Genomic DNA, 27,478 nt, shown 5'->3' with positions numbered 1-27,478 from the left:
AGTCTTTGATTTTGGAGGAATTTTATTGTTAGTTGGGAGTATTTGCTTAGAAACCGACAATGGAAAAACCTAATAAAGGCCCCATTTCCCATGATTCTCTTTCATTTCTAGCCATGTGTTATAGGAGTCATGCAAGCATTTACAATAAGTAAGTTGGAAATTGTGCAAATGGGAAAAAACTGCCACATAGTAAGTAGAAAATTCACATACTTCTGGGAGGTTGGTAATAACACAAATATACTAAGCAAAAGAAAAAAGAAAAAAAAGAAAAAGAAAAAGAAAAAAGAAGCGTCCTCTCACATTCAACTACTTTTATTTCCAGTAAATTTCTTAACATGTGTAAATATTTATATTAACATAAAAACATTCAAGAACTGAGACATAAACTGAACAAATTTCACAGATATTTGATGAACAGAAATGGAATGTGTGAGTATCTAGTGTCCACCAGCTGCTTTAAGTACTACAGTGCATCTCATCCTCATGGACTGCAACAGATTTGTCAGTTCTTGCTGTGAGATGTTACTCCACTCTTCCACCAAGGCATATGCAAATTGTCAATCACGTATGGGGGGGGGGGGGGGGGTAATTTTCCACTGCAAGGACGATCAGCTGTCCTTCCTGTCTCCCTGTAGCACTGTCTTAAGCCTCATAATGTCATATATCTGTGTCAGTTCTCGCATGGGTTTTTATGAAAAAAATGGTTTGGACACCAGATAGAATCATTGGGTGAGTCGTTGTCAGATCGTGCAGTGTGTGACCCCATGCCACAGAGCAATGACTTTATGACTCCTCATTACAAGAAAGCAAGTCGTGTAATGTGACTAGCACAGCGATCTGTCGGTGTTGAAAGTTGTGCAGTGTGAACTTAGCCTTAGGCATCTTACATTACAGACATTATAGTTTACTGCTCTGGCCACATCTGCAGTCCTCATGCCTCCCTGCAGCAGGCCTATGGCATGTTCACGCGGGTGAGCAGGAACCCTAGTCATCTTTCTTCTGGTGTTTTTCAGAGTCAATAGAAAGGTCTCTTTAGTGTCCTAAGTTATTGTAACTGTGACCTTAATTGCCTACCGCCTAAACTGTTAATGTATTAAGGACTGTTCCACAGGTGCATGTGCAATAATTGTTTATGGTTCATTAAACAAGCAAAAAAACATTGTTTAAACCCTTTCCAATAAAGATCTGTAAAGCTTATTTGGATTTTACAAAATTATCTTTAAAATACAGTCTCCTGAAAAAGGGACATTTCTTTTTTTGCTGAGTATATATACCACCTACATAAAATCACCATCAATAAACAGTTACCCTGAAGTGTTTACAGAGTGATTAAGCAAGTCTTTTTTAGCTGTAGCACTTAGTATTGGTAAGTGCATGAACTTAGAAAAAAAAAATCATATTTGCATGGTTAACTGTTTGTATGATTTCGATATACAGATTGATGTTTTGGTCAAATTTGGTAACCCAGAACAAAACTTTCAAGTCACTACTTCAATGAAAAAGGTTCGGAAACAAAGTATGCAAGTTCACTAAAGCTATGTTAGCTTTGAATATAAATTATATGGCCAAAAGTATGTGGACCCCTGACCATCACATCCATATGCGAGCCTTCTCCAAACTGCTGCCAAGGAAACCAAACATGTTCTTGCATGACAATGACCCTGTGCATAAAGCGTGGTCCATAAAGACATTGCCAAGCATAACTTGTGAAGGTTGGTGTTTTAAAAAATTGAGTGGCCTGCACTGATCCTTTCCCTCAACCCCACTGAACACCTTTGGGATGAACTGGAACAATCTCTCATCTGCCATGAAAGCCTGACCTCACTAATGCACTTGTGGCTGAATAGACAAATCCCCACAGTCCTGTTCCAAAATCTAGTGGAAAGCCATCCCAGAAGAGTGAAGGTTACTCTAACAGCAAAAAGGGGGACTAAATCTGAAATTGGATGTTTAAAAATCACGAGTGTGATTGGTCAGGTGTCCCCAAACCTTTGGCAATAGAGTGCACATCTGCTGATGCTTCTGGACACATCATCAGTAATGTTCCTGGAATCCTCAGGTGTTTCAGCTCTTTCAACAACACGCTCTTCCAGGTAAACCAGCTGAACTTGATAGGACCCCAGATTGCGTTCAGATGGCTAGCTCACTAGTGTCTCCATGGCTCTTTGGAGCTAAAGCCATCTTAAGGCTCTGTCTGCAATTTAGGTGATACTAAGGATGGCTCTTTGTTTCTCCAATCCCATGAAACCAATCATGCCAAGGGCTTTGGACAGAGATCTAGTGACAAAGCCCTGGCTTCCGACCTCTACTGGCAAGCATCCTGCCCTCCAGCCACCCTACTGGCAGTCGCTGAGCATACCCTCATATTTGGCCAGCTTCCTTCCAAAGGTCCCTTCCAAGGGGGCTTTCCAAGGGACTGTAAGCTCCAGCAGGATAACTGGCTGACTTTGACAGCATGACAATGTTTGAGATCAAAGTGGTAGTTACAATGTGACTAGGGAACTTCAGCTGCCTCTCGAGGTTTACCAGTAGACATTCAGAGAGCTCAGAATTTCTGCAAGTGTTTTCACTGGGGGACAATGTTGCTCACAAGTTTTGATGAAGCTGATGATGCTGACTAATATGTTGGTGATAAACTAGCATTAGTGAATATACTTTAACAACTTTTGGATATCGGATCCGTAACAATCTGAAAGACTGGAATTGGACAAGATATTTATTCTGGAACTGGGAAATACTAATTTTCCTTTTTTAGGATTGATTTTATTACATATATACTTTGTTTCATTAAATTTAAAAAGTTAGTGTTTTTTGTGCAAAAGCATCCAAGGGTGAAGTGCTTCAGTTAAAAAAAAAAGAAAAAAGAAACCAAAGACTACAAATATTGAATCAAGATCTGCTGAAACTCCAGGTTTCAGGATCAGTATCAGAAAAGAAAAAGTGGTATCATGTCATATCTAATTAAAGTAAAAATCTAATGATGCAAATTGAGTCCCTGATACTGAAAATTTAACATGCTATTTTATGATACTTTGTGAAGTAATGGTTACATCTACACCCCTAAAGCATCATTTGCCCATCTGGAATAACTCTTAAAGGTTCAATGAAAAACTCCACAGAGGGTTTTCCTTCCAGAACAAGAACCCTTACAGCTAGAACAATTAAGCATCCAATTTTGAAATATCTTAGCTAAGATAACTAGTTGGGTGTTTGTAATGGCTGTAAAACATTAGGGCTTTTTCAAATGTATATTTATAGATCCTGAGAATAAAGGTGTTGAGACAGTACTAAGGCAGTTTAGTAGTTTCTCAGGCATTACAAAAAAACATGGAATGATTTATTATTCAACACAGATAATTTATAATGATTAAATTTATGTTCACTAGATCAGTCAGTGCTACATTCCACCATTCTTCCTCTGGTCACAGATGGCCAGGCTTAATTGGACTCAGGCTAAAATAAAGAGCTCAATACTGCCATCGCTTGGATGGACGGGGAAACTGCACACTAGCACTTGCCTTTTTGCTTTTTGTTTCATCTCATCTAGACTGTTTGTTTGACAGAGACTTGCTTTAAAGCTTTAATATAAAAAGGTATGCTTTCAGTAGCAACAGTTAAACGTAATGTCAAACTGAGAAAAGTGCTGCTACGATAAACCAAGGGCTTTGTGTATTCATAGCACATGAACACCCTCTACACACCGAGATCACACATATGAGACCATGGGGGAGGTGTGTTGGCTTCCTTACTTCATAGAAAATACACCAGGTACATTGATCGGGTCAGAGAAGTGTCAAAGACTACCATGATCAAAACACCCTGGTGCTTGTTACTAGGCAGAGTAGCAGTGAGCTGGTCTTCTGGGAGCTTTACAGCAAACACTGCCTTTGATTTTTGTGAATAATTCAAAACACAAACAATGCATGAGAGGCTCAAAGCACCTCAGGGCTGCCCTTAATAAAGAAAATAGTTATTCTTCAATCCGTTTCATGAGACTCGTGAGCCTTGTTTTTTTCATGAGCCTTTTTTCACAGCAGATTTTTTTGTTAGATACTGATTTTAACAACAGTACAGGACAGTATACTTGAGCCACTGCTCAGTAATTAATTAATCTCAGAAGAATTGAGTGAGGAGAAATACGATCCTTTATGATGAATAAAACTCAAAAGCTACAGTGTAGGATTATTTTTGTTAAAACTGAAATAAAAACATGGGGGATTATTAAATATGTGATACTGTGACATTCCTGCGTTGCTGTGAGTGGCCCTATAACAGTAATTCATAGTCAGCACTCATTTACCATATGTCATAAACCGGTCCTCTGTTTTCCTGATATGTGTCGTTCTATTCTATGGTCTGGTTTTAGCTAGCTTGCCAACACTATAGGGCTTCTACCAAACTTTTGTTGACAGACTGTAGGATAAAAGCCACAAAGATATATTACTTATATATTAAAAAAAAAAAAAAAAGATCACCCAGAGATTGTATATTTTGGCTCTGTACACTATATTTTCACTAGCTAGCTAGAGTTACCCGGCTAGCTATGACTACCAGACCGGAAATCTGCAAAGTCTCAGAGAAAGCTACTACATTCACCCCATCTTCTGGCCCTAAGCAGTGCTTCTTATCTGAGAGATAACAGCGGAGTAACCCTTTTCTCTTCAACCAGAGCATGCACTTAGGCTAACAATCATTTGGGTTAATTCTGTAGTGGCTGCCTGCATCATATTTGTAATACAAATAAAGATACAACTGCAGTGATTATATACCAACACATATCTAGGTATCTAGGGAAAAAAAAAAAATTTAAGATTTCCAGATTATTCAACAGAATGTATGGGGAACTGAGCAATTATATGCTCTAGTAACCTCCTTGCTATTGATAATATGATGTTAAAAGAGCAAAGGTGAAGTTCCACTGAAATGGAGCTGCAGATGGTGGATGGCAAGGGGGCACATGGCTGGCACGTGTAGTGAAGACAGGACGCACCAAAATGAGTGTAGCGGAAGGGAGCAGAGTCACGCTGATCTAATGAAAGGAAAGACCCAACGTGCGGCAGCAAGTGTTCACTGACCCAAACAGTGTAAGTCTTTTAATTATTACTGATATCTATAGACACATTCTGACCTAAAGGATGACTTGTATAAACAGTCTTGCGGGGGGGGCACCTTAAAAATCCATTCAATGGGGGGGCAGACACTCTTCCTTCCTAAAAGCTGTGATTTAAAAACAGTGAAATGGAAATCATAACAGAAATTTGTGAAGTCTAATTTTTTTGAGAGAGAGATCAATATTAATGATTTTGCACAATCTAACAGGAGACATGAACCAACAAGATAGAAAAAAAGGTCAGATTTGATGTCAGGTTGTCTTTAATGTCATCCTAACAACTGTTAACTATACACAGCATTCAAAGCAATTTCACCAGAGCACATTCAGGTGTTAAAGACACATAGCACAGACACACAATGGCGGCTGTTACTGAAAAATCAATAGCACCATGCAGCCTCTCCTCTCATGAACATGAAACAAAACCTTGAAAGAAGAGTTAAAGTACTGAACTTAGAACAACATCTTACACAGAAAATTACACCAGTACAGTACATGTGAATCTTAAACTTATCTCTAGAGTCTCCAGCCCATCCATCACTCTCATAAGATCCCACCTCTCTGTTTAATATGCAGTACCATACAGCCACTCTCTCAATATTGACAATATTGCAGCAATTTCAAGTTGAAGGATTTCAAATCATGGATTTGGGGTGGCCTGACATTGAGGTGTGTTTGATATGGAAGATCTGTGAATTCAATTCCATACTGCTGCTTTCCAGGACACTTCTAAACACATAAGTGCAAGAGAGATGTACAGAGACGTTTAGAAAAACATCATGTGAACCACGCTTATTTTATTTACCATCGCATAGCAATAAACACGAAGATGCGTATTCATGGTTCAGGTGCTTTGCAGGATGGAGGTGGTTAACTAATTCAGACCATTTTTCTTCTGCTCCTACTTTAAGCCCCCAACCCCCATTACCATGGCCTGTTGCCATGGAAACTCCCTTGCAGAGGAAGCTGTAGTGTGTGTCTATACGTGTCTAAAGGTCAGCATTTTATTGCAATATTTCAATGTGACTATTACAGACTACAAACTGCACATGTGATTTTACTCCAAATAGCCCCATCTACTCAAGTCTGGGACAGATGGAGGGCAAATCAATCCACGATGCTGTGTTATTATCTTGTATATAAAGCAATGCTGTTTTTGTTTTATTCTACACTTTATTTTAAGCAGGAAAAACACATCAGGATGAAGTACATGTCACCAGACAGACACAACACCACAACTTCCCATTACCACTTGCAGTTGGATCCCAGTGAGAAAAATAAGAAAATGTGGAAATAACAAAATCTTTATTATCTAGGTTTACATGCAGCCTAATGATCTGGTAATTCACGAATATATCTTTTATTCTGATTGGTAGATCAGTTGGAATATATATATATATATATATATATATATATATATATATATATATATATATATTATATATATATATAAATAAAACTACAGCATATACCTAATTAAGTAAATCTAAAATCAATTCCTCTCCAATCGAAAGACAGGACAAGTTTGATAATTTGTTTAAACTGAAGAATAATTTGATGTAAAATTTTAATTCTGATTACTTTCACAATGGGAATCTGTGCACAAATCCTGCATAGTGTGAGTTCATGTAACACAGCCAAATTCCCTTGCAACATGTAAACTGAGAGTCCATTTTGTTGAGATGGACATTATTAACAACAGTGAGGTGATTAAAATCCTGAACTAATGTGGAACTAATAACTAATGCATGTGGAACTGAATCTGTTTACCAAGGGTGAAGGGATCACAATCCACCATTCGAAGAAGACATCAAGTGCAGAAATAAAGAGGTGATACTACAAGATATAAACCCTTCATGAGCAGTAAGAATCGGAAATCCAGATTGGAATTTGCAAAGAAATATAGAGATGAGCCACAAAAGTTTTCGAACCAAGATTATCCTCTACCAAAGAGATGGAAAGGCTAAAGAGTGGAGAAAGAAAGGGTTTGCTCATGACCCAAAACATACAAGGATATCTGTTTAAAATGGTGGTCTCTTAAACTATAAAGAGATCTCCAGATTATGCAAATGAGTCCATGACTGACAATTCCTTTATCTACTGATGGAAGGCTTTTTACTATAAAGAGGTAAAAGGGAGGTATTCACAGCAAACAGACAAATTCCTTACATCATCTGTTTAAGAAATCCTGTTTCTCTTCAACATGTTAAATGTGATAGGGAATGAGGCTGACCTGCCACTAAATACAGAGATGAAACCAGGAGAAGGAACCAGAGCCCTTCCCTCTCTCCTTCCCCCTCCCTCCCTCCCTCTCTCCCTCCCTCTCTCCCTCCCCTCTCTCCTTCCCCCTCCCTCCTTCCCCCTCCCTCCCTCCCTCTCTCCCTCCCCGCCTCCCTCTCTCTCTCTCCCCCTCCCTCTCCCGCCTCTCTCTCCCCCCCCCCCCCCCCCCCTCCCTCCCCCCCCCCCTCTCTCTCTCTCCCTCCCTCCCCCCCCCCCTCCCTCCCCCCCTCTCTCTCTCCCCCTCTCTCTCTCTCCCCCTCCCTCTCTCTCTCTCTCTCTCTCTCTCTCTCTCTCTCCCCCTCTCCCTCCTTCCCTCCCTCTCCCTCCCTCCCTCACACACACACACACACCCTCTAAATGAGATTAGATAGAAAGCTTATGGTGACAGAACTCAGGGGATTGAAGTAAATAATAGTGAAATCAGTTTCATTTTCACTCAATACACATTTAATTTCTGTTACCATCCCACCACACACACTCACCAGGATTTTAGCTAGTACTCCATCGTCACTGGATTCCATGGTAACCACAGCCTTGTCTGTCTCAATTTCGCAGAGAGCATCGCCAGCTGCCACAGCTTCACCTGCTCACATACACAATTAATAAATAACAAACAATTTCTCTGGGTCTAGAATTTTCAATAGATTTTTTTCATTGACATATACATGAAATTTCTTCTTTACATAATAAATAACTGTCTATCTTTAGGTCACCCTACTACCCATACTACGGGTATATGTCAGGCAAAATGAAAATCATTAAGATCTTCTTACAAGCTGATGGAAAAAAGGGATATTGTAATATGTGCAATGAAATAGAAAAGAAATCCATTGCTAAATATTCAACAACAATGTAAAGGAGAAACAGGGATTCTTTCTGATGTGTGTTCCATCTCCATGATCCTAGTTTGCCTGTGCTGCACAGCAGGCCATCGAACACAGCAGCACATGATAATGTTCAGTCATCTGCACTTGCATTCCAGACATGGGAGTGCTCATGAATACATTTACATTTAATTATTCATGAAAAATTACTGCAATTAGAAGACAACTGGTTCTCACACGCACACACGGATTTATGGAGGAAATCTGAATGCGGTGAGCATACTTTGGATTTAAAAAAGTATAAGAAATAAAGTGGATCCTGAAACCCATGACCCTGAGGTTTATTCCCTGAGGGAATAAAGTAAATATTAGACAAATGTTCCCTTACAATGTAATCACTTCAAATGTCATTCATCCAGAAAACTGCCATTACTGCCAGACACAGATCATATGAAAAACCCATCATACAGTTAATAATAAAGCTCTCTGTGATTGAGAGTAAGGGAAAAAATAACAGGAGGAAATATAGAAATCCAAATAATCAGAGCAGGATAGCAACTCAGTCATGCACATACTTCACACACTCACTCACTTCTGGAAGCTGAGGCTGAAATACTCACTGATGCATACTGAAGTTTTCTTTTCACACCACAAGTATGCTGGAATCCAAGATCAGGCCAAACAGCTCTGAGGTGACGTATAGTGACTATACGAGAGGAAAACAAGCACACCATGCCACTCATGCAAAGTGGTGTTACCTGTTGTTGTTTGTTTTAGCCTGTTATGAGCTGTAAACCCTAGGTCATGGTACTCACACACACACCCTAAGTGATTTTATATTGAAGTGCTTAGGCATCTTTGGAAAAAAACATCTAGAGAAGTGGTGTACACAGAACTGGATCTTGCACCACGACAATGCACCTGCACATACTGTGTTGTCAATCAATGAGTTTTTAACCAGAAACAATGTGGTTATTGCTTCACATCCACAGTACGTGCCAGATCTTGCTTCTTGCACCTTATTTTTCTTTCCGTAATGTAAAATGAGACTGAAGGGTAAAAAATGTCACCATGGAAAAAATGCAGAAAAAAGAAATGCAGGAGGCTCTAGAAATGATGACAAAAGGTGACTAAAAGGAAATGCTTCCAGGAATGGAAGAAATGCTGGGACAAGTGTATCGCATGACAAGGAGCATACAAGAAGATTAAAGGAGAAATGCTGCAGGTTTTATAGCACTAGTTTAATATTTTTTCAACAACTCCTTTTTTAAAAAAAAAAAAAATACTGCATACTTGTGTGTGTATTGTATTACACACACACACACACACACACACACACACACACACACACACACACACACACACACACACACATCTGTGTTTGTAGTCCATATGTGAAGGTATATGTAGCCTATATGTGAATGAAATTATCCATGCATAAGTCAGGCAAGCACGTTAGCACGTTTGCTCCACACCTCCAGGGTTGAGGGTTCGATTCCCGCTGTGTCCCTTTGTGTGCGGAGTTTGCATTTTCTCCCTGTGCTGAGGGGGTTTCCTCCGGATACTCCGCTTTCCTCCCCCAGTCCAAAGACATGAATGGTAGACTGACTGTCATGTCCATAATGTCCGTAGTGTGTGAAAGTGTACGTTGGATTGACACCCCGTCTAGGGTGTACCCCGCCTTTTGCCCCATGCTTCCTGGGATAGGCTCAAGGTTCCCTGCGACCCTGTAGGATAAGCGGTACAGAAAATGGATGGATGGACTGAAAGTCAGGATGGATACAAAAGCTACTTGAGTGTTAGTATCTCCTTAGGCAGATACATGTGAATAGGAAGGCTCAATTAGGTACAGCACAAATAGGAAAGAAAGAAGGAAGGAAGCTAGTCAGTCATTCAGTCAGTAATAGAATAAATAATGACAAATACAAATAAAGAAATGAAGACAGGAGTGAGAAGAGAGTGATAAATTAAAATCCAGTTTGCCTTTAAAACTGCATTAGTGCTTCTGCATGCCCATCATTCTTGAACAGGAGCATCTTATGAGGCAGGTAAAAGTTAAAAGGGCAACCTATTAATCTGTCCTTCAGCTTCAACAACGAATTGCAAATGTGTGCGAGTGTAGGCTCTGCAGTTTATTCTCGCACCATTATAATGCATTAATGAGGTCAAAAGTGATGTCTAATCTTGACAAGACATTCTTCCTGTTCCACTCTTAAAGGCAACCCCGACTATGAAGACTTGTATGGCTTATTAGATTGATGCTGACATCTGCTATATAAATCCGCTACACAAAAACACTCTAGATGTCAGTTTAAACAAATAAATAAATCCTTGCACTTGTAGGATGCCATTGCTATTTACGCTGCAGTGCATTCTGGGTAGTGATGTCAAATGGTTGCAAAGGTCTTGATTCTCCACTGACCCTACAGTGATATAAACATGTCTGTAACCTTTTCAATTTGAACGTGAGCATAACATATGCGAGGAGGCTAATATAGAAGACATTACTCAAAATGTACATCAAAATGAAGACGATCAGAGAAGTGAGGAGGCGACAGTAGGGCAAAATCCATGGTGTGTGTGTGTGTGTGTAGCAACTGCTCGTCTTTGCCAACTGAGAGCGTTTGTTGTTCAAGGTAAGCATACGGATTAAACTATAGTTTTATGGTGAAACGTATTCTAATACCAATAATTTTTAGAGATTATCAGTCATCTTGCCGTCATATGCCTTATTCTGTTAAAATTCCGACAGCCAGCGCGTTGTCACCACGTTATGACAGCAACTCTATGCTATCTACAGAGCTTCTGTGTGTACGAAGGTACTCGTATCTTTGGAAAGCTAAGATTCTTGTGATTTCATTGATATAAACTGTTTTTGAGATACATTCACAACAGCAGTTACAATCAATGTCTCCCTCAGACCACCAATATACAAACACTTACAAAACGGAGGCAACGGACCTCATATGAAGCCTCATAGTAATCCACTGAGCCACAACATCCTGACAAAAACTTGTTACACTTGTCTTGTTACACTAGCAAAGGGTCCAAACAATCCAATTATGCAAAAATATTTAGTCCACCTTTCAAAAGAGACCAAAACCATTCTTGTACTCCAAATAGTTCAAGAACAGTTTTAATTTTACTTTGGGTCTAACTTGGATAGGCGTTTAAGGATAATTTTACACAAGCGTTCCATTATGAAAATATACAGAAAAACAAAACAAAACAAAACAAAAAAAAACAAACAAACAAAAAAAAAAACTCACTAACAAGATGTTTACGGATTTGATTATATTTACAGATATCCCCTGTTTCACAGCACACAAGAACTAGAAAATTACAGCCAAAAGCATCACAGTGTGGCATTCTTTTCTTGCTGCGGGGGCTAGTAGCTAATTCTTTTGAGTGCTCAAGTACAACCATTTTACGTCATCGATTCAGAGTGCATTGCGCATGTCATGTAATGGCGGCCTCCATAGGTTAAAATATATATTAAATATTAAGGATTTTTAAAGTAATGAACATATTTCATGTGTTTCTAACAACGCATTTTTGTAGGAGAGGGCAATTATTGCATGTTAAGGCCTACAAGCCTTCATAGTCAAGGTTCCTTTTAAACAACTGACTACTTAACATGTATTTAATTTGATCTGCAGATGTAAAAAAAATAATAATAAAAAAAATTAGATACACAGGGAAAAATGGGCAAACGTGTATTTTTATAACCTACTCTCATTCATACGGTTCTAGCTCTTTATGGCACACAGTGCAACTGCTCACAAACTTCTGCTTTATACCAATCAGTTGTTTGTACTGTATGCGGAGTAAAAGGAACAAGACAAATTCCCAAAATAAATAACAGGATAAAAGAAAAAGATGTAATGAATATTGCATAGTCAGACCTGAAAACTTCACCAGTTCAGTATGCAAAATAAATAAATAAATAAACCCACAACAAAACATTATACCGTTCACCTACATGCTGCTAATGCACGGCCCTGTTGTACATGTGCTCTTACGTTCCTGGGAAGGTAATAAAGCCCAGTTCTCAAGAAGTTAATACAAGATAAATCAGAGCATCTAACTAAATCTGATATTAATAACCACAAAAATCATAAATATGTCAACTGTTGCCCAGCATGTTCTGTTGTCATTACTGCATGGGGGGGGGGGGGGGGGGGGGGGGGGGCTTGTACTTAAAAAGGTAAAAGAACGTATGTGGTTTGATTCCTGAAACTTGAAGTTGAATAGTGTTTTAATTAGAGCTGCAACAATTACTCTATAATAATCGATTATGAAAATCATTGTCAACGAATCCCATTATCAATTAGTTGGTCTGCGCACAGCACATTTACTCATTGTGTTACTTCAGTTCTAAAAACATGCATTTTAGAGAACATACCAACATTTTGTCCCAAATTATGTACTATACACCCACACTATGCACTTTGTACTCTACCATCTAGTGTATTTTCGTCTCAATTGGAACTCTAGCATTTTTTTCAACTAACGTATAAGCAAGCATAAGCCGCTTGCCAGTCAATGGTACATGACATCAAATGCTCATAATGCGATGCCACTAGCTTTAGCAGAATACGCAGAGTCAACGACAATGAATTTCTTTCTTTTAGTGTTTATGTCAACGTTACCTTTATGCCCAACAGTGACCACCATACGGAGGCGTAATCGTCAAGTGACAGTGGAAAAACAGGAGTGATCTGTTTACAACGAGGCAGTGTTGTTCCTCACTTGCAATGTAGATGCAGTGATAAACAGTGGGAGCCCAAGTAAGATCTGTAATATCTAAGTAAAACGGTACAATCAAAGTAATCATAAGCAAAACAATATGCCTAAAGGCAGTGGGTAACAAATTGGAAGGTGAAGTGAAAGTGAGATTTTATTATTAATTTAAGACTGTCATTTAATCATCAGTGCTATTGGACAACCAAAAAATAAAAATAAAAAAAAGCACCCATAAATTCGACATAGTTGTGTTAATGTAAAGTTTTAGTCTGAAGTTTATATTTTTAACACTCAGGATTTTATTTTAAATAACCAAAAAATTGTATTGAAAGTATCCAATTAATCAAAAAAATAATCGTCCAATTAATCGATTATGAAAATCACTAGTTGCAGCCCTAGTTTTAATATTTACTTTTGATATTATGTATTCATATTGTTCCCATTTTGACAGTGTTATGTTCTGTTCAATGTCACTTCCAAATCAAAGGAGAAAAGAAAAAACATGCCTCACTGGTGTTTAGTTCATCAAAACACATTCATGAATGCATGCAGTTACTTTGTATAAATCTTTTTTTTTAAATAAATTTTAGAGAAAACATAATATCATGATGTTAATCATTTCAAGAATATGAAATTATCCATTTTATGGTATAAGATTTTGCCCATGTTTCCCAGGCCTACTTTCTCCTACTTTGGAGAATAGTCATATTTTAGGTTTCCCTGTGCTTTTAATTTTTTTAAACTGTCCCATGTAAATTTGGTTCGGTGTGAGAAGGAAGTATTGTGAAACATGATTTACAGATTTGAACCTATACAAAAAAGCAAATAAACAGATAATGAGGGGGGAAAAAAAGAAAGTGATGTGCATTTAGAGTATATTAATTTGGTAAAATGTATGAAAGCTGCATCACTTGAGAGCCACATTTTTACTTTGTCTATTGTTATTTCTGTTGAGAGATCAGTGAGGCCTTGTTTAATTACAACTACTGGTGTTTGCTTAAAATCCATAACAGCAGCTTCTTAATATCAGTTTGAATTCATTCACCATAGTTTTGTTGTTTAAAACGGCTGCAAGTATTTATTTTTTCTCTCTCAAATATTCTCTCAATTCCTCAGACATCAAGACTCAAAATTGCAACCATTTTGGTCACATACACTCCAGAAATGTAATCTGTGCGAAAAGAGTTAATAAGTGTCCTCAGATATCAAGGCTTGAAATTGTTCCAGAAATTTAATCTGTGCGACCTCAAAATATATATGGAAGCATTTGTGTGAGTGAAAATAATTGTGGTGTTTTCATTTCTCTACAAAAAGTTCGCTATTTACTGCACAGTATGTGCGTGCTGTGAGCTGATACATTAACCGATCCACCGTTCTATCCAACGTTACATAACGAATTAAATTTCATCTTTACATTCTTAACTTTAATGCATATTTTAGATTGGCTAGTATTAGCCGTCAATCACTCCCTTTCACTGCGCTCCGATGTCACGTGACAGGGAGCTAACTAGCGTGCAAAATGTAAAGAGCTGAAGAGAGAAGATGAAAAGATACGCCAGCAAATCCGTGCCAAAAGTCACAGTGCGTTATTGGAGCTCAATAACATTACAACCGCGAGAGGAAAACAGATGTTCACACGCAAAAAGGGGAGAACTCTCTACGCTCTGCTCATGCATTTTCTTTTTGTCAGCAGTGGGCAGGCCCAACTGGCTTGACTGTAGCCTCAAATATCATTTGTGAACTCATTTTTCAAGAATCTCAGTTCTGAGTGGCTGCCTGCCAATGCAGTGAACCATTAGTGAAGTTGCCTGTTCTTTCATGAGAGACACAACTTCATCCACAGATACTCTTCACGAGAGTCATTTATTTTTTCATTTGTTGATAGTTTTTTGGCACGGATTTGCCGTCATACAGAGGTTGCAAGTAACACTACGTTTGCCACCGAATCCACACAATTTTAGCACGAGTGGTGGTGTTTTTAAATAAATAAAAAAATCTACCTATCTATCTATCTCTCATTATATATATATATATATATATATATATATATATATATATATATATATATATATATATATATATATATATATAGATGTATGAGTGCTGCCAGCAATGCTGCAGAGGTTGAAGGGGTGGGGGGTAAGGCTGTCAGTGCTCAGACCATACGCCACACACTGCATGAAATTGGTGTGCATGGCTGTCGTCCCAGAAGGAAGCCTCTTCTAAAGATGAAGCACAAGAAAGCTCGCAGACAGTTTAAACTTATCTGGTTCAGATGCTGTCAAGCGTGTGTGGCAGCAACCAGGTGAAGAGTACAAAGACAAGTATGTCTTGCCTACAGTCAAGCATGGTGGTGGGAGTGTCACGGTCTGGGGATACATGAGTGCTGCCGGCACTGGGGAGCTACAGTTCATTGAGGGAACCATGAATGCCAACATGTACTGTGACATGCTGAAGCAGAGCATGATCCCCTCCCTTCGAAGACTGGGCCGCAGGGCAGTATTCCAGCATGATAATGACCCCAAACACACCTCCAAGATGACCACTGCCTTGCTAAAGAAGCTGAGGGTGAAGGTGATGGACTGGCCAAGCATGTCTCCAGACCTAAACCCTATTGAGCATCTGTGGGGCATCCTCAAATGGAAGGTGGAGGAGCACAAGTTCTCTAACATCCACCAGCTCCATGATGTCGTCATGGAGGAGTGGAAGAGGACTCCAGTTTCAACCTGTGAAGTTCTGGTGAACTCCATGCCCAAGAGGGTTAAGGCAGTGCTGGAAAATAATGGTGGCCACACAAAATATTGACACTTTGGGCCCAATTTGGACATTTTCACTTAGTGGTGTATTCACTTTTGTTGCCAGTGGTTTAGACATTAATGGCTATGTGTTGAGTTATTTTGAGGGGACAGCAATTTTACACTGTTATACAAGCTGTACACTCACTACTTTACATTGTAGCACAGTGTCATTTCTTCAGTGTTGTCACATTAAAAGATATAATCAAATATTTACAAAAATGTGAGGGGTGTACTCGCTTTTGTGAGATACTGTATATACATATATACACCCACACACACACACACACACACACACACACACACACACACACAATTCCAAAAAAGTTGGGACACTTTGTAAAACGTAAATAAATGTGAATAAAACAGAACGCAATGATTTGCAAATCTCAAACCCATATGATATTTAGAGTAGAACATAGAAAACATAAAATGTTTATACTGAGCAAATGTACCATTATAAGGAAAAAAATATGTAATTTTGAATTTGATGGCCGCAACATATCTCAAAAAAGTTGGGATGGGGCAACAAAAGGCTGGAAAAGTAAGCGTTACTAAAAAGAAACAGCTGGAGGTTAACTGGCAACAGGTCAGTAAAATGATTGGGTATAAAAAGAGCATCTTAGAGAGGCAGAGTCTTTCAGAAGTAAAGCTGGGTAGAGGTTCACCAATGAATGAAAACTTCCATAAGGTTGAGCTGAATGCAATGCGTGATTGTAACAGAATGTAAGAGGAACCAGCTCCTGCTCACCTTCCTTCTTCAGCCATTTCACAATATTACCCTCCTCCATGGTGGGTGAGAGAGCAGGCATCTGCACTTTGAGAGGGGCGACCCCTGCAGGACACACACAGAAATGCACCATTAGGAGATGCTGACAACATGTGTAAGAATTTAAATTAATATTTTATTTCTGCCAGAAAAAAAAGATGGAGAAGTTATCCTAGGGGGAAAACAGTAAAATGCCCAACATTGTCTGTAAGATTATCCTGGTTAGTGAGTAACAATATGTTCCTGCTCACTGGCATTTATAAATATCACAATAGCATGAAGAACATGCCAGTGACCACAGGCAGTGAAATGCACAGCAGCTACACAAAAAACAAACACACAAACACACACACACACACACACAATAAGGGAATCAGAATACATCAGTGTCACACTGCAGGAAAGAGAAAAAGCAACACACAGAACATAAATAAATGAATAAAACAAAGGACAGCAGACCACTGGAGTGTGTGTATGAGTGGGTGGTAGTGGCCCTCAAAACCCTGCTTGAGCAGCAGTGACACCAAGCTGCTGTAATCTAAACCAAACTTTGCAAGAGCACACACACCACTACTGAGCTCGAAAGACATGGAGGACATCTGTGTGTAATCGATACCAGGTGCCTGCCACACACACACACACACACACACACACACACACACACACACACACACCATCTTGAGTAAACACAAAATATAGTTTTTAAATGAATGTTATTTATTGAAGCAAAAAAAAGTTATCCAATCCCAACTGGGCCTGTGTGAAAATGTATTTGCCCCCATAGTTACTAATTCCCTAAATCTATGAAACTGAATTCATAATTGGGTTCAGCTGGACTAGACACAACCAGACATGATTACTGCAAACCCTGTTATATCAAATCAACACTTAAATAGAACTTTTTTTGCAATAGCACAAATTGGTTAAACTGTCTTACACAGAAACACACTATGCCAAAATTTAAAGAAATTCCAGAAATGATAAGGAAGAAGGTGATTCAAATACATCAGTCTGGGAAGGGTTACAAAGCTATTTCAAAGCATCTGGGACTCCAAAGAACCCCAGTGAGAACCATTTACTCCAAATGGAAAAAAATAGACACAGTAGCGAACCTTCCCAAAAGTGGCCAACCTTCCAAAAGTCCTCAAAGTCCTCTCTTTCATCAATAAAGCTCACTGTTGATGTTCTACTATCAGAAAGACTTGAAGCAAAATTGGAATCCATGGAAGAGTGGTGAGGTGAATACCACTGTTAACCCAGAAGAACATTAAGGCTCATCTGAATTTTGGCAAAACACACCTTGATGATCCTCAAACTTTTTGGGAAAATGTTCTGTGGACTGATGAGTCACAAGTGGAACTGTTTGGAAGACAGGGGTCCCATTACATCTGGCATAAACTAAACCCAGAATTCCACAAAAAGATCATACCTACGGTCAAGTACGGTGGTGGAAGTGTGATGGTGTGGGGATGCTTTGCTGCTTCAGGGCCCAGGAAACATGAATTCTGCTCTCTACCAGAAAATCCTAGAGGAGAATGTCCCCAAGTTGAAACTCAAACGCAACTGAATTATGTAGCAAGACAATGGTCCAAACATAGGAGGAAATCCTAGTCCTAGAAGCAAGTGAAAGACTGATCTCCCGGTTATTGCTGCTAAAGGTGGCACAACCAGATTTTCAGTTAGTTTTTCCACATGGGTGATAGGTGTTCGATAAATTTTTTGCTTCAATAAAAATAAATAAAAAAACTGCATTGTATGTTTACTCAGGTTGCTTTGTTTTATGTTGTAGTTTGTTTGAAGAGAGACATTATTCTGAAATTGTTCCACAAATTATTTACACAGTTTTTCACACATTGGTGAACCTCTACCCAAATCATTGCTTTCTGTTTTTATTTAGTTTACTTTTTTGTAATTGGGGTTGTAGGTTGTAGGGCTGTCACGATACCCAAAATCTAGCAGTTGGTACCGATACCACCAAAAGTACACGATACTCAATACCAAAGTCGATACCACGGTGTGGTATAAAAATAACATTTTAAAAATTTAATTAAAAATACTCCTGGAGGACATCTTCCTCTGGCTGATACTGGCAAAAAGAGTGTGTGTGTGTGTGTGTGTGTGTGTGTGTGGCGGGGGGGTATTTTAGTTATCAAACACTGTCTGACAATGACTAATAAAACAGTGGAGGCTGCAAGTGCTAAGGTGCACTTCTAAACGCACACGCGTGCACACCTTATACTCTGGATACAAGCATTAGTTTAAATTCACTGATATGGTGGCAGGCCAAAAAGATTTATTAAAAGCATTAACATTAAAATAATTATTAGTGACATTAAGCTACATTTTGTTGACAGGACATGGGCTGAATGGCGATGCATGGTGGACCATTAGGAGGTAGTTCATAACATTGCATATAATAGTATAATAGTGTTGTCTTAGTGATGTAACAGTGACACATTTTGCTTTCGTATCACTCAAATTGAACAGCAATGCTATAGAGTTTGTACAGAGGCAACACTGGCTCTACTGTAGATCTACTAATGAGTACATTTTTGATAGGTAGGATACACACTGCATGATTTATGTTCCTTCATCTTTACTGTCAAAAACTGTCCTTAAGAAACGCACACACATGCTCGCTCACACAGACACACACACACACGCACACAAATGCACCTTCACACCTGACTCACACATAACAGGTCTGGCACAGCTCATCGGTCTAGACATGCACTTTTCCTCTTTCCCTTCATTTAAATGGATTCATTGTAATAAGATGAAACATGAGTTTGAGATTGTCTTGCACATTTCATAACTAGGATGACTGGGTTATACTCTATATCAACCGGTTTGTTTAGTTTTAATGGGGGAAAATGGAGACTAGAAGACGCCACATATTACAGGATATATAGTAATTACAGGAGATACATCGAAGAGCACTTTAATGATGATAGCGATGAGTAAGAGAGCAATTTCCAGACAGCTACTAAAACACTTATGCTTATGGCCAGCAGTCTCACTAGGACAGCATCTGAGTCTACTGCTGCCATCTACTGAGCAAACTAATATGGCCTGTTTCTTTATCCTTAAAAGTGTGGGATACAGTTTTATATACAGTATACATACAGTGTGCTCTTCCTGAATAACACCCAAGCACAAGGACTCAGTGGTTATTTATGATTTTTTTTTTTTGATGAGCCTGAAAATGTTAAGCCCAACGACATGGCTATTTAACTATTAACTAATATTTATATACAATAACATACTAAATATTTTGTTAAATAAAGTGCACATAGCAATGTTTGTTTAAAATAAATTTGTCATAACTGATAAGGTGAAATATGTTAGTAAAGCCACCTGAATTAGATAGTTCCACAAGAATTACAGAAAACTAGTCTTTTCAACTAGAACACAAGCACATTTGAAGATTTAGGTTTTGTTATATATGATCAGCTTACTGTCTGATATAAATATAGAACTGTTATTTTTTAAAGTGTTTGTTACACACACACAAAAAAAAAAAGAGGGAAAACTCACAAACTTGCTTTCGACTTTTTATTGTATTACAATATTAAAATACCTTTTAACAAAAGCAACAAAGTGGTATATAGTAATTATATTTCAGGCATGGAAAAAAATGAGAAGTTATTAGCTAGCCCACCAGGCAAGAGGAAGTTCTGCTCAGTCCTATGTTCCAGTTTCTACCTGAAAACTTGTGGTTAATGAATGGTGAGCTAGTTACCTGGTTTTGAGCATTAGTACAGACTAAGGGAAATAAAAAAGTATATTACTGCGTTCTACTTAACTCAGAGGTGGGAAGTCTGAAATCAGAATTATTTTATTTCCAAGCTGTTGCATTCAAGCTACAAAGTGGGAAAAAATAATAGATACCTCCATGGCAGCATGTTTTCTATTTTTATTTATTTATTTACAAGTTAACTAACATACGTTAGTAATCATGCATTTAACATGTATTTTTCAAAACAACTAACTTAAAACAACAGATGCCGATTTAACCAACTAATGTGTTGATGTATGATGCTTTAAAATACATACTACTGTAAATTCATTTAAAATACTGAAGTGATATTTTATTTACTGTTAATGGTGTGAGTGGTCATGTTGACATGAAGTTATATGCTGAACTCAGGGATTGAGGAAACCTTCTCAACTTTCCGAGTAGGAATTTGAGGTTCCTTAGTCTTTCCTAGTTGGAGGACAGAAATTATTATTATTATTATTATTATTATTATTATTATTATTATTATTCACACTACTAGCATATTTTTTTTAATGGTGCTGGGAACTGCATGCACACAACAGCCTTCACCTCACACCCACAACAGACAAACCTGGAGTGATGTCAGCTGCATGAGGTCTGTCATATACCAACACTGTTTATAACCACTGCAGAATGACTTAAGTGTTGCGCTTTTATCTTTGATTAAATGGAAAGGACAATCTTATAGTGAGTCAAAGGCACTGCATCAGCATCAACAGCTTTTTGGTCTGTAATAGCTAAAGGACCCGTTTAATATTCTTAAGTAATAGCTATAATAAACCTCCTGTTTCTTGTGATATCCATCAAAGAGGAGCAGTAAAGCCTTACTGCCTTAAAGTCCATTATGAGAGACTGCGGAGCACTTAAAAACACTCAAAAACCAATGATTAAGCCAGGGATCATCACTATTGTAACTACAGATAGGCAGTATCTAAAATAAATAAATAAAAATAATTGAAAAAACTATAGCCAAAAGCATATTTCTCATGTTTCCAAGTTACACATCTCTACTGTTTTCAATTTCCATCATCACCTGTCACGAATTAGTTCCGATTAAAGGCAAATCATCCTAAATATCCAATTATTATTCTTATATTCACACACACACACACACACACACACACACACACACACACACACACACACACACACACACACACACACACACACACACACACACACACACACACACACACACACACACACAGAGAGAGAGAGAGAGAGAAAAAGAAACTGCAGGACTTTCAAGCCTATTTGTTTTTTCTTCTGTCAAGAACTACACACTGTTTGCCAAACCATGATACTGCGAGTGTAGTGTAGAGTTCGGTCTGGAGACTGAAGAGATCTCCTTTTCATGATGAGATGTAATATACTAAATGCATTTTCTTACATGTAATCCTAGTTTTCTGGTACTTATACTACATTCAAGTATTTCACAAGCACCTTATGTGAAGCCAGCACATCAACCTGAAGCATCTGTACATTTTCACCAAAATAACTGATCAGACATGATTTAACAGTACACACGCAAATCACTCATCAGTAAGATTTGTGTTCGATATTACACAATGATGTCCTGTGATTTGTGATAGTCATAATTTGCATTTGACCTTTTGCCAAATGGATACACCCCTTAACATCCCATGACTTGTCCATAGGTCCATACATTGCTTCCTACTATAACTATGTGAAGTAGTTATCAAATCAAATCCGTTAAGACAAGTAACTAAATAATGGGCAAAGACGTTAAGAGTTTTAAAATGATACATTTCATAATTTGGCCAGTAGTATTTTTATGAGAATGAGTATTTTATGGAAGATCAGGGACAGTGTTGACTGATTTTACAAAGTCTTATATTTTCTGAGCCTCAGGTAAATTGAGCTTTAATATTCAATTGTAAGAGCACAGTGTCATGTTACACACAGAGTCAAAACTTCCAGTTTAAACATCATTTCAGCCCACACTGGCCGCATTAGCATCACGCTTGAGGCGTGCCAAATTCTAGCTCACATGCAGCACTGTCCTTGTTTTACAGGCAAAATGGAGCATAAAACAAGTGATCAAAATGTGAATGGTTTTGTAATTACAACTAGCAGACTACAGACAAACTGATCAGAGCAAACAAGGCTCTTCTTCTTGTTGTTTTATCAGTGCAATATATCCAGTCTGCCGTATTAGCGCTTAAGGACATGTATAAAAAGCAAGGTAATGAGCAACGTCAGTGCAATTCATCAGTAAAAACAGGAGAGTCGGCTCGGCGTGGCTTATAGGCAGAGGTTCCATACAGCTCTCACATTAAACAATTATTAAACATTACACATTAAACAATTATATTGCTTCAAATGGGGGGAAAAAAGTTATTAGCCAGAAATGCCAATAATCAAAAACAGATTATACATGTTATTAAGACATATGTAAGCTGTTAGGAAGCACTTGGGTCTGTATAGCTTTAATAAAGCCCTGTAAACAACATCTTAAAAGAAATAATTTCCCATGAAACAAGTTTATATTGAAATATTTGTGATATTCTGGCGATAATTTGTGTATTGATGATGAAGTCCCATAATTCCTGGGGTTTGTGCCACACAATACAATGCTTAAAAGAACAAGAAAGCAAACAGACTAATGCCAGTAAAAGTACACGAAAGTCAGTTCATTAGAAATGAAATCTTGGATGATATTGAAGAACACATTAATTTTTAGAGATGCACCGATACTAAATTTCTCAGCCAATACCAATAACCGATTATTCACCGTGCTATCGGCCGATACCAATAACTGATATTTCTGCCTTTTATGCCTTTTAAATTAATAATCATTAATTCCACAATTCTGAAGTAGATGCAAATAAAAACGTTATTCTCTCCGTTTCAAGTTGTTTCACAGTAACTGGTCTCATAAACAGAAAACACAAATTAACATTAACACATTAACTAAATTCTGAAGATTAAAGTAAGATTTCTTAACTTATTGAATGTTATTAATTCATATTAACATTGACTGAATTCTAAAAAAAAAAAAAAAAAAAAAAAAAAAAAAAACTCCTGTTAGTCTCACATTCACTCACCACAAACACAAGCATTTCTTCTTCATCACTGACATCAAACTGGTAAAATATAATATAAACTTTTTTATATATTAACATTAACGGGATATGAAATACACTACTCTATAAATAAATTTTTCTGTGCAATATATACTTTGTCAACTCATCTTCATTTAAATCTTTCAGCGGTGTAGTGGCCCGTTAATACAGCATATTAAAAAAAAATAATAATAATTGACAACACTGAAACTCCCGCTTCACTCCTGCTCACTTATGGTGTAAAATTGTAGCAGTGCAGAGTTTGTAAACTGCAGATTTGCAATCATTCCACACAAGAGACATCTTTACACACTGCACGAATTTGATGTTTTCCCGCCCTCTTTTGATCGACAGAATATAATCGGCCCTGATCCTCTTATGTTTTTAAACCTTTATCGGCCAATATATCAGTGCATCTCTATTAATTATAAATATTCACATCCACAGAGGGTGGATTAATATTAAGTCACTGAAGGAGGATTGTTCCTACAGCATGAGATATACCACACCCTGACCAATATCTAAACAAACTTCAGAGTAGCTTAGAAAACTAGCTAAACATGCAGAAGAGTGGTGATGGAGAGCAACAGGGTGAACATTGGGAGACATCAGAATTATAGCCTTATAGCTGAAGGATTAGGGTACTTGAGAAAATGATAACACTTACTGCTGCTGCATAAAGACATTGAAATGCCCCCAAGTTGGAAAAACACCACCACGAAAAATGCAGAACCTGTTACATAACCTCAAACTTGCTCTAAATCCACCCTCTTCTAAATGAATTAAGTTCAGCCATTTTTCCCAACCAAGAAATGGCAGGAAAAGGGAATAAAATGTGCGGGAAGACATACAAGCAATCCATGTTTGCTGGGAACAAGCTGCTATTGTACAGCAGCATACACTGCACATACAACATACATACATACATATATGTGCATACATTATAGAGAGCATTTAGTCATACAGAATGAATCATTAATATATGTATGCATGTATGTATGTATACTACCGTGCTGGTGACTATTACATTATGGTAAAGGTTGACCTAAACAACTTTACACACATGTTTAACATCATTAGGAGTTGTTCATCAAATCCAATTTGAAATATCACACAGTCCTGTCTGCTGTCACACATCAGATCATGATGCTCTTAAGAATTGACGTTTCAGCTGAAATAGATGTACAAGTGCACGGGAAACATGTAATACTGCAGTGCTGGATTTGGGCACCCTGAAGAACGAAAATGCATAAAATTTAAACGAATATTAACATCTGAATCAGTTAACTAACATGACTAACTGGGTTTGACAGCTGCATGAATGTCATTAAAACTACACAGACAGCTTACTAACTTCAATGACCTCCAATCAGTGATATGGATGTGTACAGGGATATAAATAGTATACTTGTACATTACAGAAAGTCCTCTCCAACCGTCTGCCCTTGGTACCACAAAACACACACACACACACACACACACACACACACACACATATACATATATACATATATATATATATATATATATATATATATATATACACACACACACACACACACACACACACACACACACAGAGAGAGAGAGAGAGAGAGAGAGTCTATATAGCCAAAACCTTGCGAAAACTAATCGTGCATATCTGCACGGACTTCCTAGCAAAATGTCTTTACAGGTAACAATCCTGCTAGCTAGCAGACACCTAGCATTAAGCTACAGTAGACTAACAAGCTAGCGAAAAGCAGTTCAGAACAGAGGAAACACACTTACCTAATAAATACGCAGACTGAAACAGTTGTCTGAACGAACTCTGAGTTACGTGAGGGCATTTTTGAAACGGAATAAACCTCAAAACAGTTAAAACGGCTCGGTGTCCTAGCCGTAAGGAGGCCGCCATGTTTGTGTCCCTAAGCCTGCCCAAAACAAGCCTGTTCACAAACCAGCCAATAGCTCTTTTTCCCCTCTTTTTTTATTTATTATTATTATTTTTATTTTATTTTTTATTTTTTTAAGGGGGGGTAACCTACACTGTGGCTAAATTTATCCAAATATATTCATTTTGCTCAGATTTTCTTTTTTAAAAAAAACTGAAAAATATTGCTATTTTAAATATCCTTCTTTAATGTGACAATGCAGCGCGTTAATATTTCAACAGGGCCATCTAGTGTAGTAGCATTAGCATGGTGCAGTTCAGAAGACAGGAATACCTCAAAGTTGTTTATTGTCGTCGTTGTTGTTGTTGTTGTGTGTTTGTTTTTGCATCGATAGCATCCGAGATTGTTCCTAGTAGAAGGGACATGAGTGTACTAAAGCACCCTTACCAAAAATAAAGAAATAAACAAATACCTGCAGGAATATGATGCAGATATCCTACAGGATTTTCAACTCATTTTCCTGTAGAAATAGCTGCAATTCCATGAAGGAAAAATTATATGCAGGAATGATATCCTCCAGGAATTATGTCCTGCAGGTCTATTTAAAACATGCACACACTTCCTGCACCTGCAGGACAGATCTGAAAATCTGCAGGACAGATCTGAAAATCTGCAGGACATGGCGAATGTTTGTGTCCTGCAGGATACATACAAGGGAAATAACAACAAAAGCAAAGTATTTTCACAAATTAAATATTTTATTAACTGAAATTATGTTGCATAATGACTGATGCAATCTGTAAAGTTTCCAAGCTGGAGTACAATTTACACCTTAAAAAAACAATTAAAAAAGTTAGAATTATTTTTTGTAAATAATAAAATTAGACAGATTTGCTATTTAGTGCACTAATATTATGCTAACCGCTGTGTGTAAATAATAAAATTAGACAGATTTACTAGCAAGCGAGCTAACATTTGCTAACCGCTGTGTGTAATTAATAAAATTAGCCATGTTTGCTAGTAAGCGAGCTAATGTTACGCCAACCACTGTGTGTAAATAATAAAATTAGACAGATTTACTAGTAAGCGAGCTAACATTTGCTAACCGCTGTATGTAAATAATAAAATGAGCCATGTTTGCTAGTAAGCGAGCTAACATTTGCTAACCGTTGTGTGTAAATAATAAAATTAGTCGTGTTTGCTAGTAAGCAAGCTAACATTTGCTAACCGTTGTGTGTAAATAATAAAATTAGTCATGTTTGCTAGTAAGAGAGCTAATGTTACACTAACGCTGTGTGTAAATAATGAAATTAGCCATGTTTGCTAGTAAGTGAGCTAACATTTGTTAACTGCTGTGTGTAAATAATAAAATTAGTCATGTTTGCTAGTAAGCAAGCTAACATTTGCTAACCACTGTTTGTAAATAATAAAAATAGCCATATTTGCTAGTAAGTGAGCTAACATTTGCTAACCGCTGTGTGTAAATAATGAAATTAGCTGTATTTGCTAGTAAGTGAGCTAACATTTGCTAACCGCTGTGTGTAAATAATAAAATTAGCCATGTTTGCTAGTAAGTGAGCTAATGTTATGCTAATTGCTGTGTCACAAATACATAACGGAACAGTAATTTAGTACACCATAATGATTAAATAAATAATTTAATAAAAGTGGGACTATACCTCTACAGACACACAACGTTTGGTGACAGTTAAATGTGTACATTCGAATGCCTGTGTGACTACAGTGCAAAGAGGGACGTCATCTCAGTGAATCAAATCTTTTCGAGAAAAAGATTTATGTACTGGCCTTTTATGTAAATCGCATCGTTATGCCAGTATGTACGAAAAATTTGAGTCTTTTTGTACATTGTCAATGACTCATCAAATCATTTACTCAACCGATTCATTCCTACCATTTTTAAAAGATTAATTTTGTTGACTACTGTACCTGACTTGCAGAATTTTCTTCATTTACAGGAAATAAGTTGGCCTGCAGGATAGATTAAGTACTTGGGAGCTTTATTTTATTTCTACAGGAGGTGTGTAGCAGTCCTACAGGAATTATAAAATCCTACAGCAAGTGTGCTGGAAATTCCTGCATGTTTCTGTTATACTGAAGGCTATATTCTAAAACCTATAGGAATATCCTGCACAGTTTGTCAATGTGTCCTGCAGGAAATATTAAATACCAGCAAACATCTTGCAGAAAAATGA

General features: G+C 37.6%; 1 protein-coding gene across 2 annotated transcripts in view; it reads right to left on the bottom strand.

Annotated features, from left to right (window-relative positions):
* The window catches only part of pdhx (pyruvate dehydrogenase complex component X), a 50,090-nt gene extending 22,812 nt beyond the window's left edge, over window positions 1-27,278 (bottom strand). Inside the window, exons 1-3 of one of the 2 annotated variants that reach the window (XM_017485627.3) lie at window positions 27,213-27,278; window positions 16,507-16,590; window positions 7,873-7,973 (exon numbers count right to left, since the gene is read on the bottom strand). In XM_017485627.3, the coding sequence (XP_017341116.1) occupies window positions 7,873-7,973; window positions 16,507-16,567 (162 nt within the window). In that variant the 5' untranslated portion in view covers window positions 16,568-16,590; window positions 27,213-27,278. Of the gene's footprint in view, window positions 1-7,872; window positions 7,974-16,506; window positions 16,591-25,161; window positions 25,329-27,212 lie in introns of those variants that run through there. The other variant, XM_017485626.3, reaches the window with a different exon arrangement.
* Between the last annotated feature and the right edge of the window lie 200 nt (window positions 27,279-27,478).

Source organism: Ictalurus punctatus, chromosome 14, assembly GCF_001660625.3.
Source record: "Ictalurus punctatus breed USDA103 chromosome 14, Coco_2.0, whole genome shotgun sequence".
NCBI classification, from domain to species: Eukaryota; Metazoa; Chordata; class Actinopteri; order Siluriformes; family Ictaluridae; genus Ictalurus; species Ictalurus punctatus.
The sequence above is the reverse complement of the archived record's forward strand: the minus strand, read 5'-3'. Positions and strand labels throughout refer to the sequence as shown.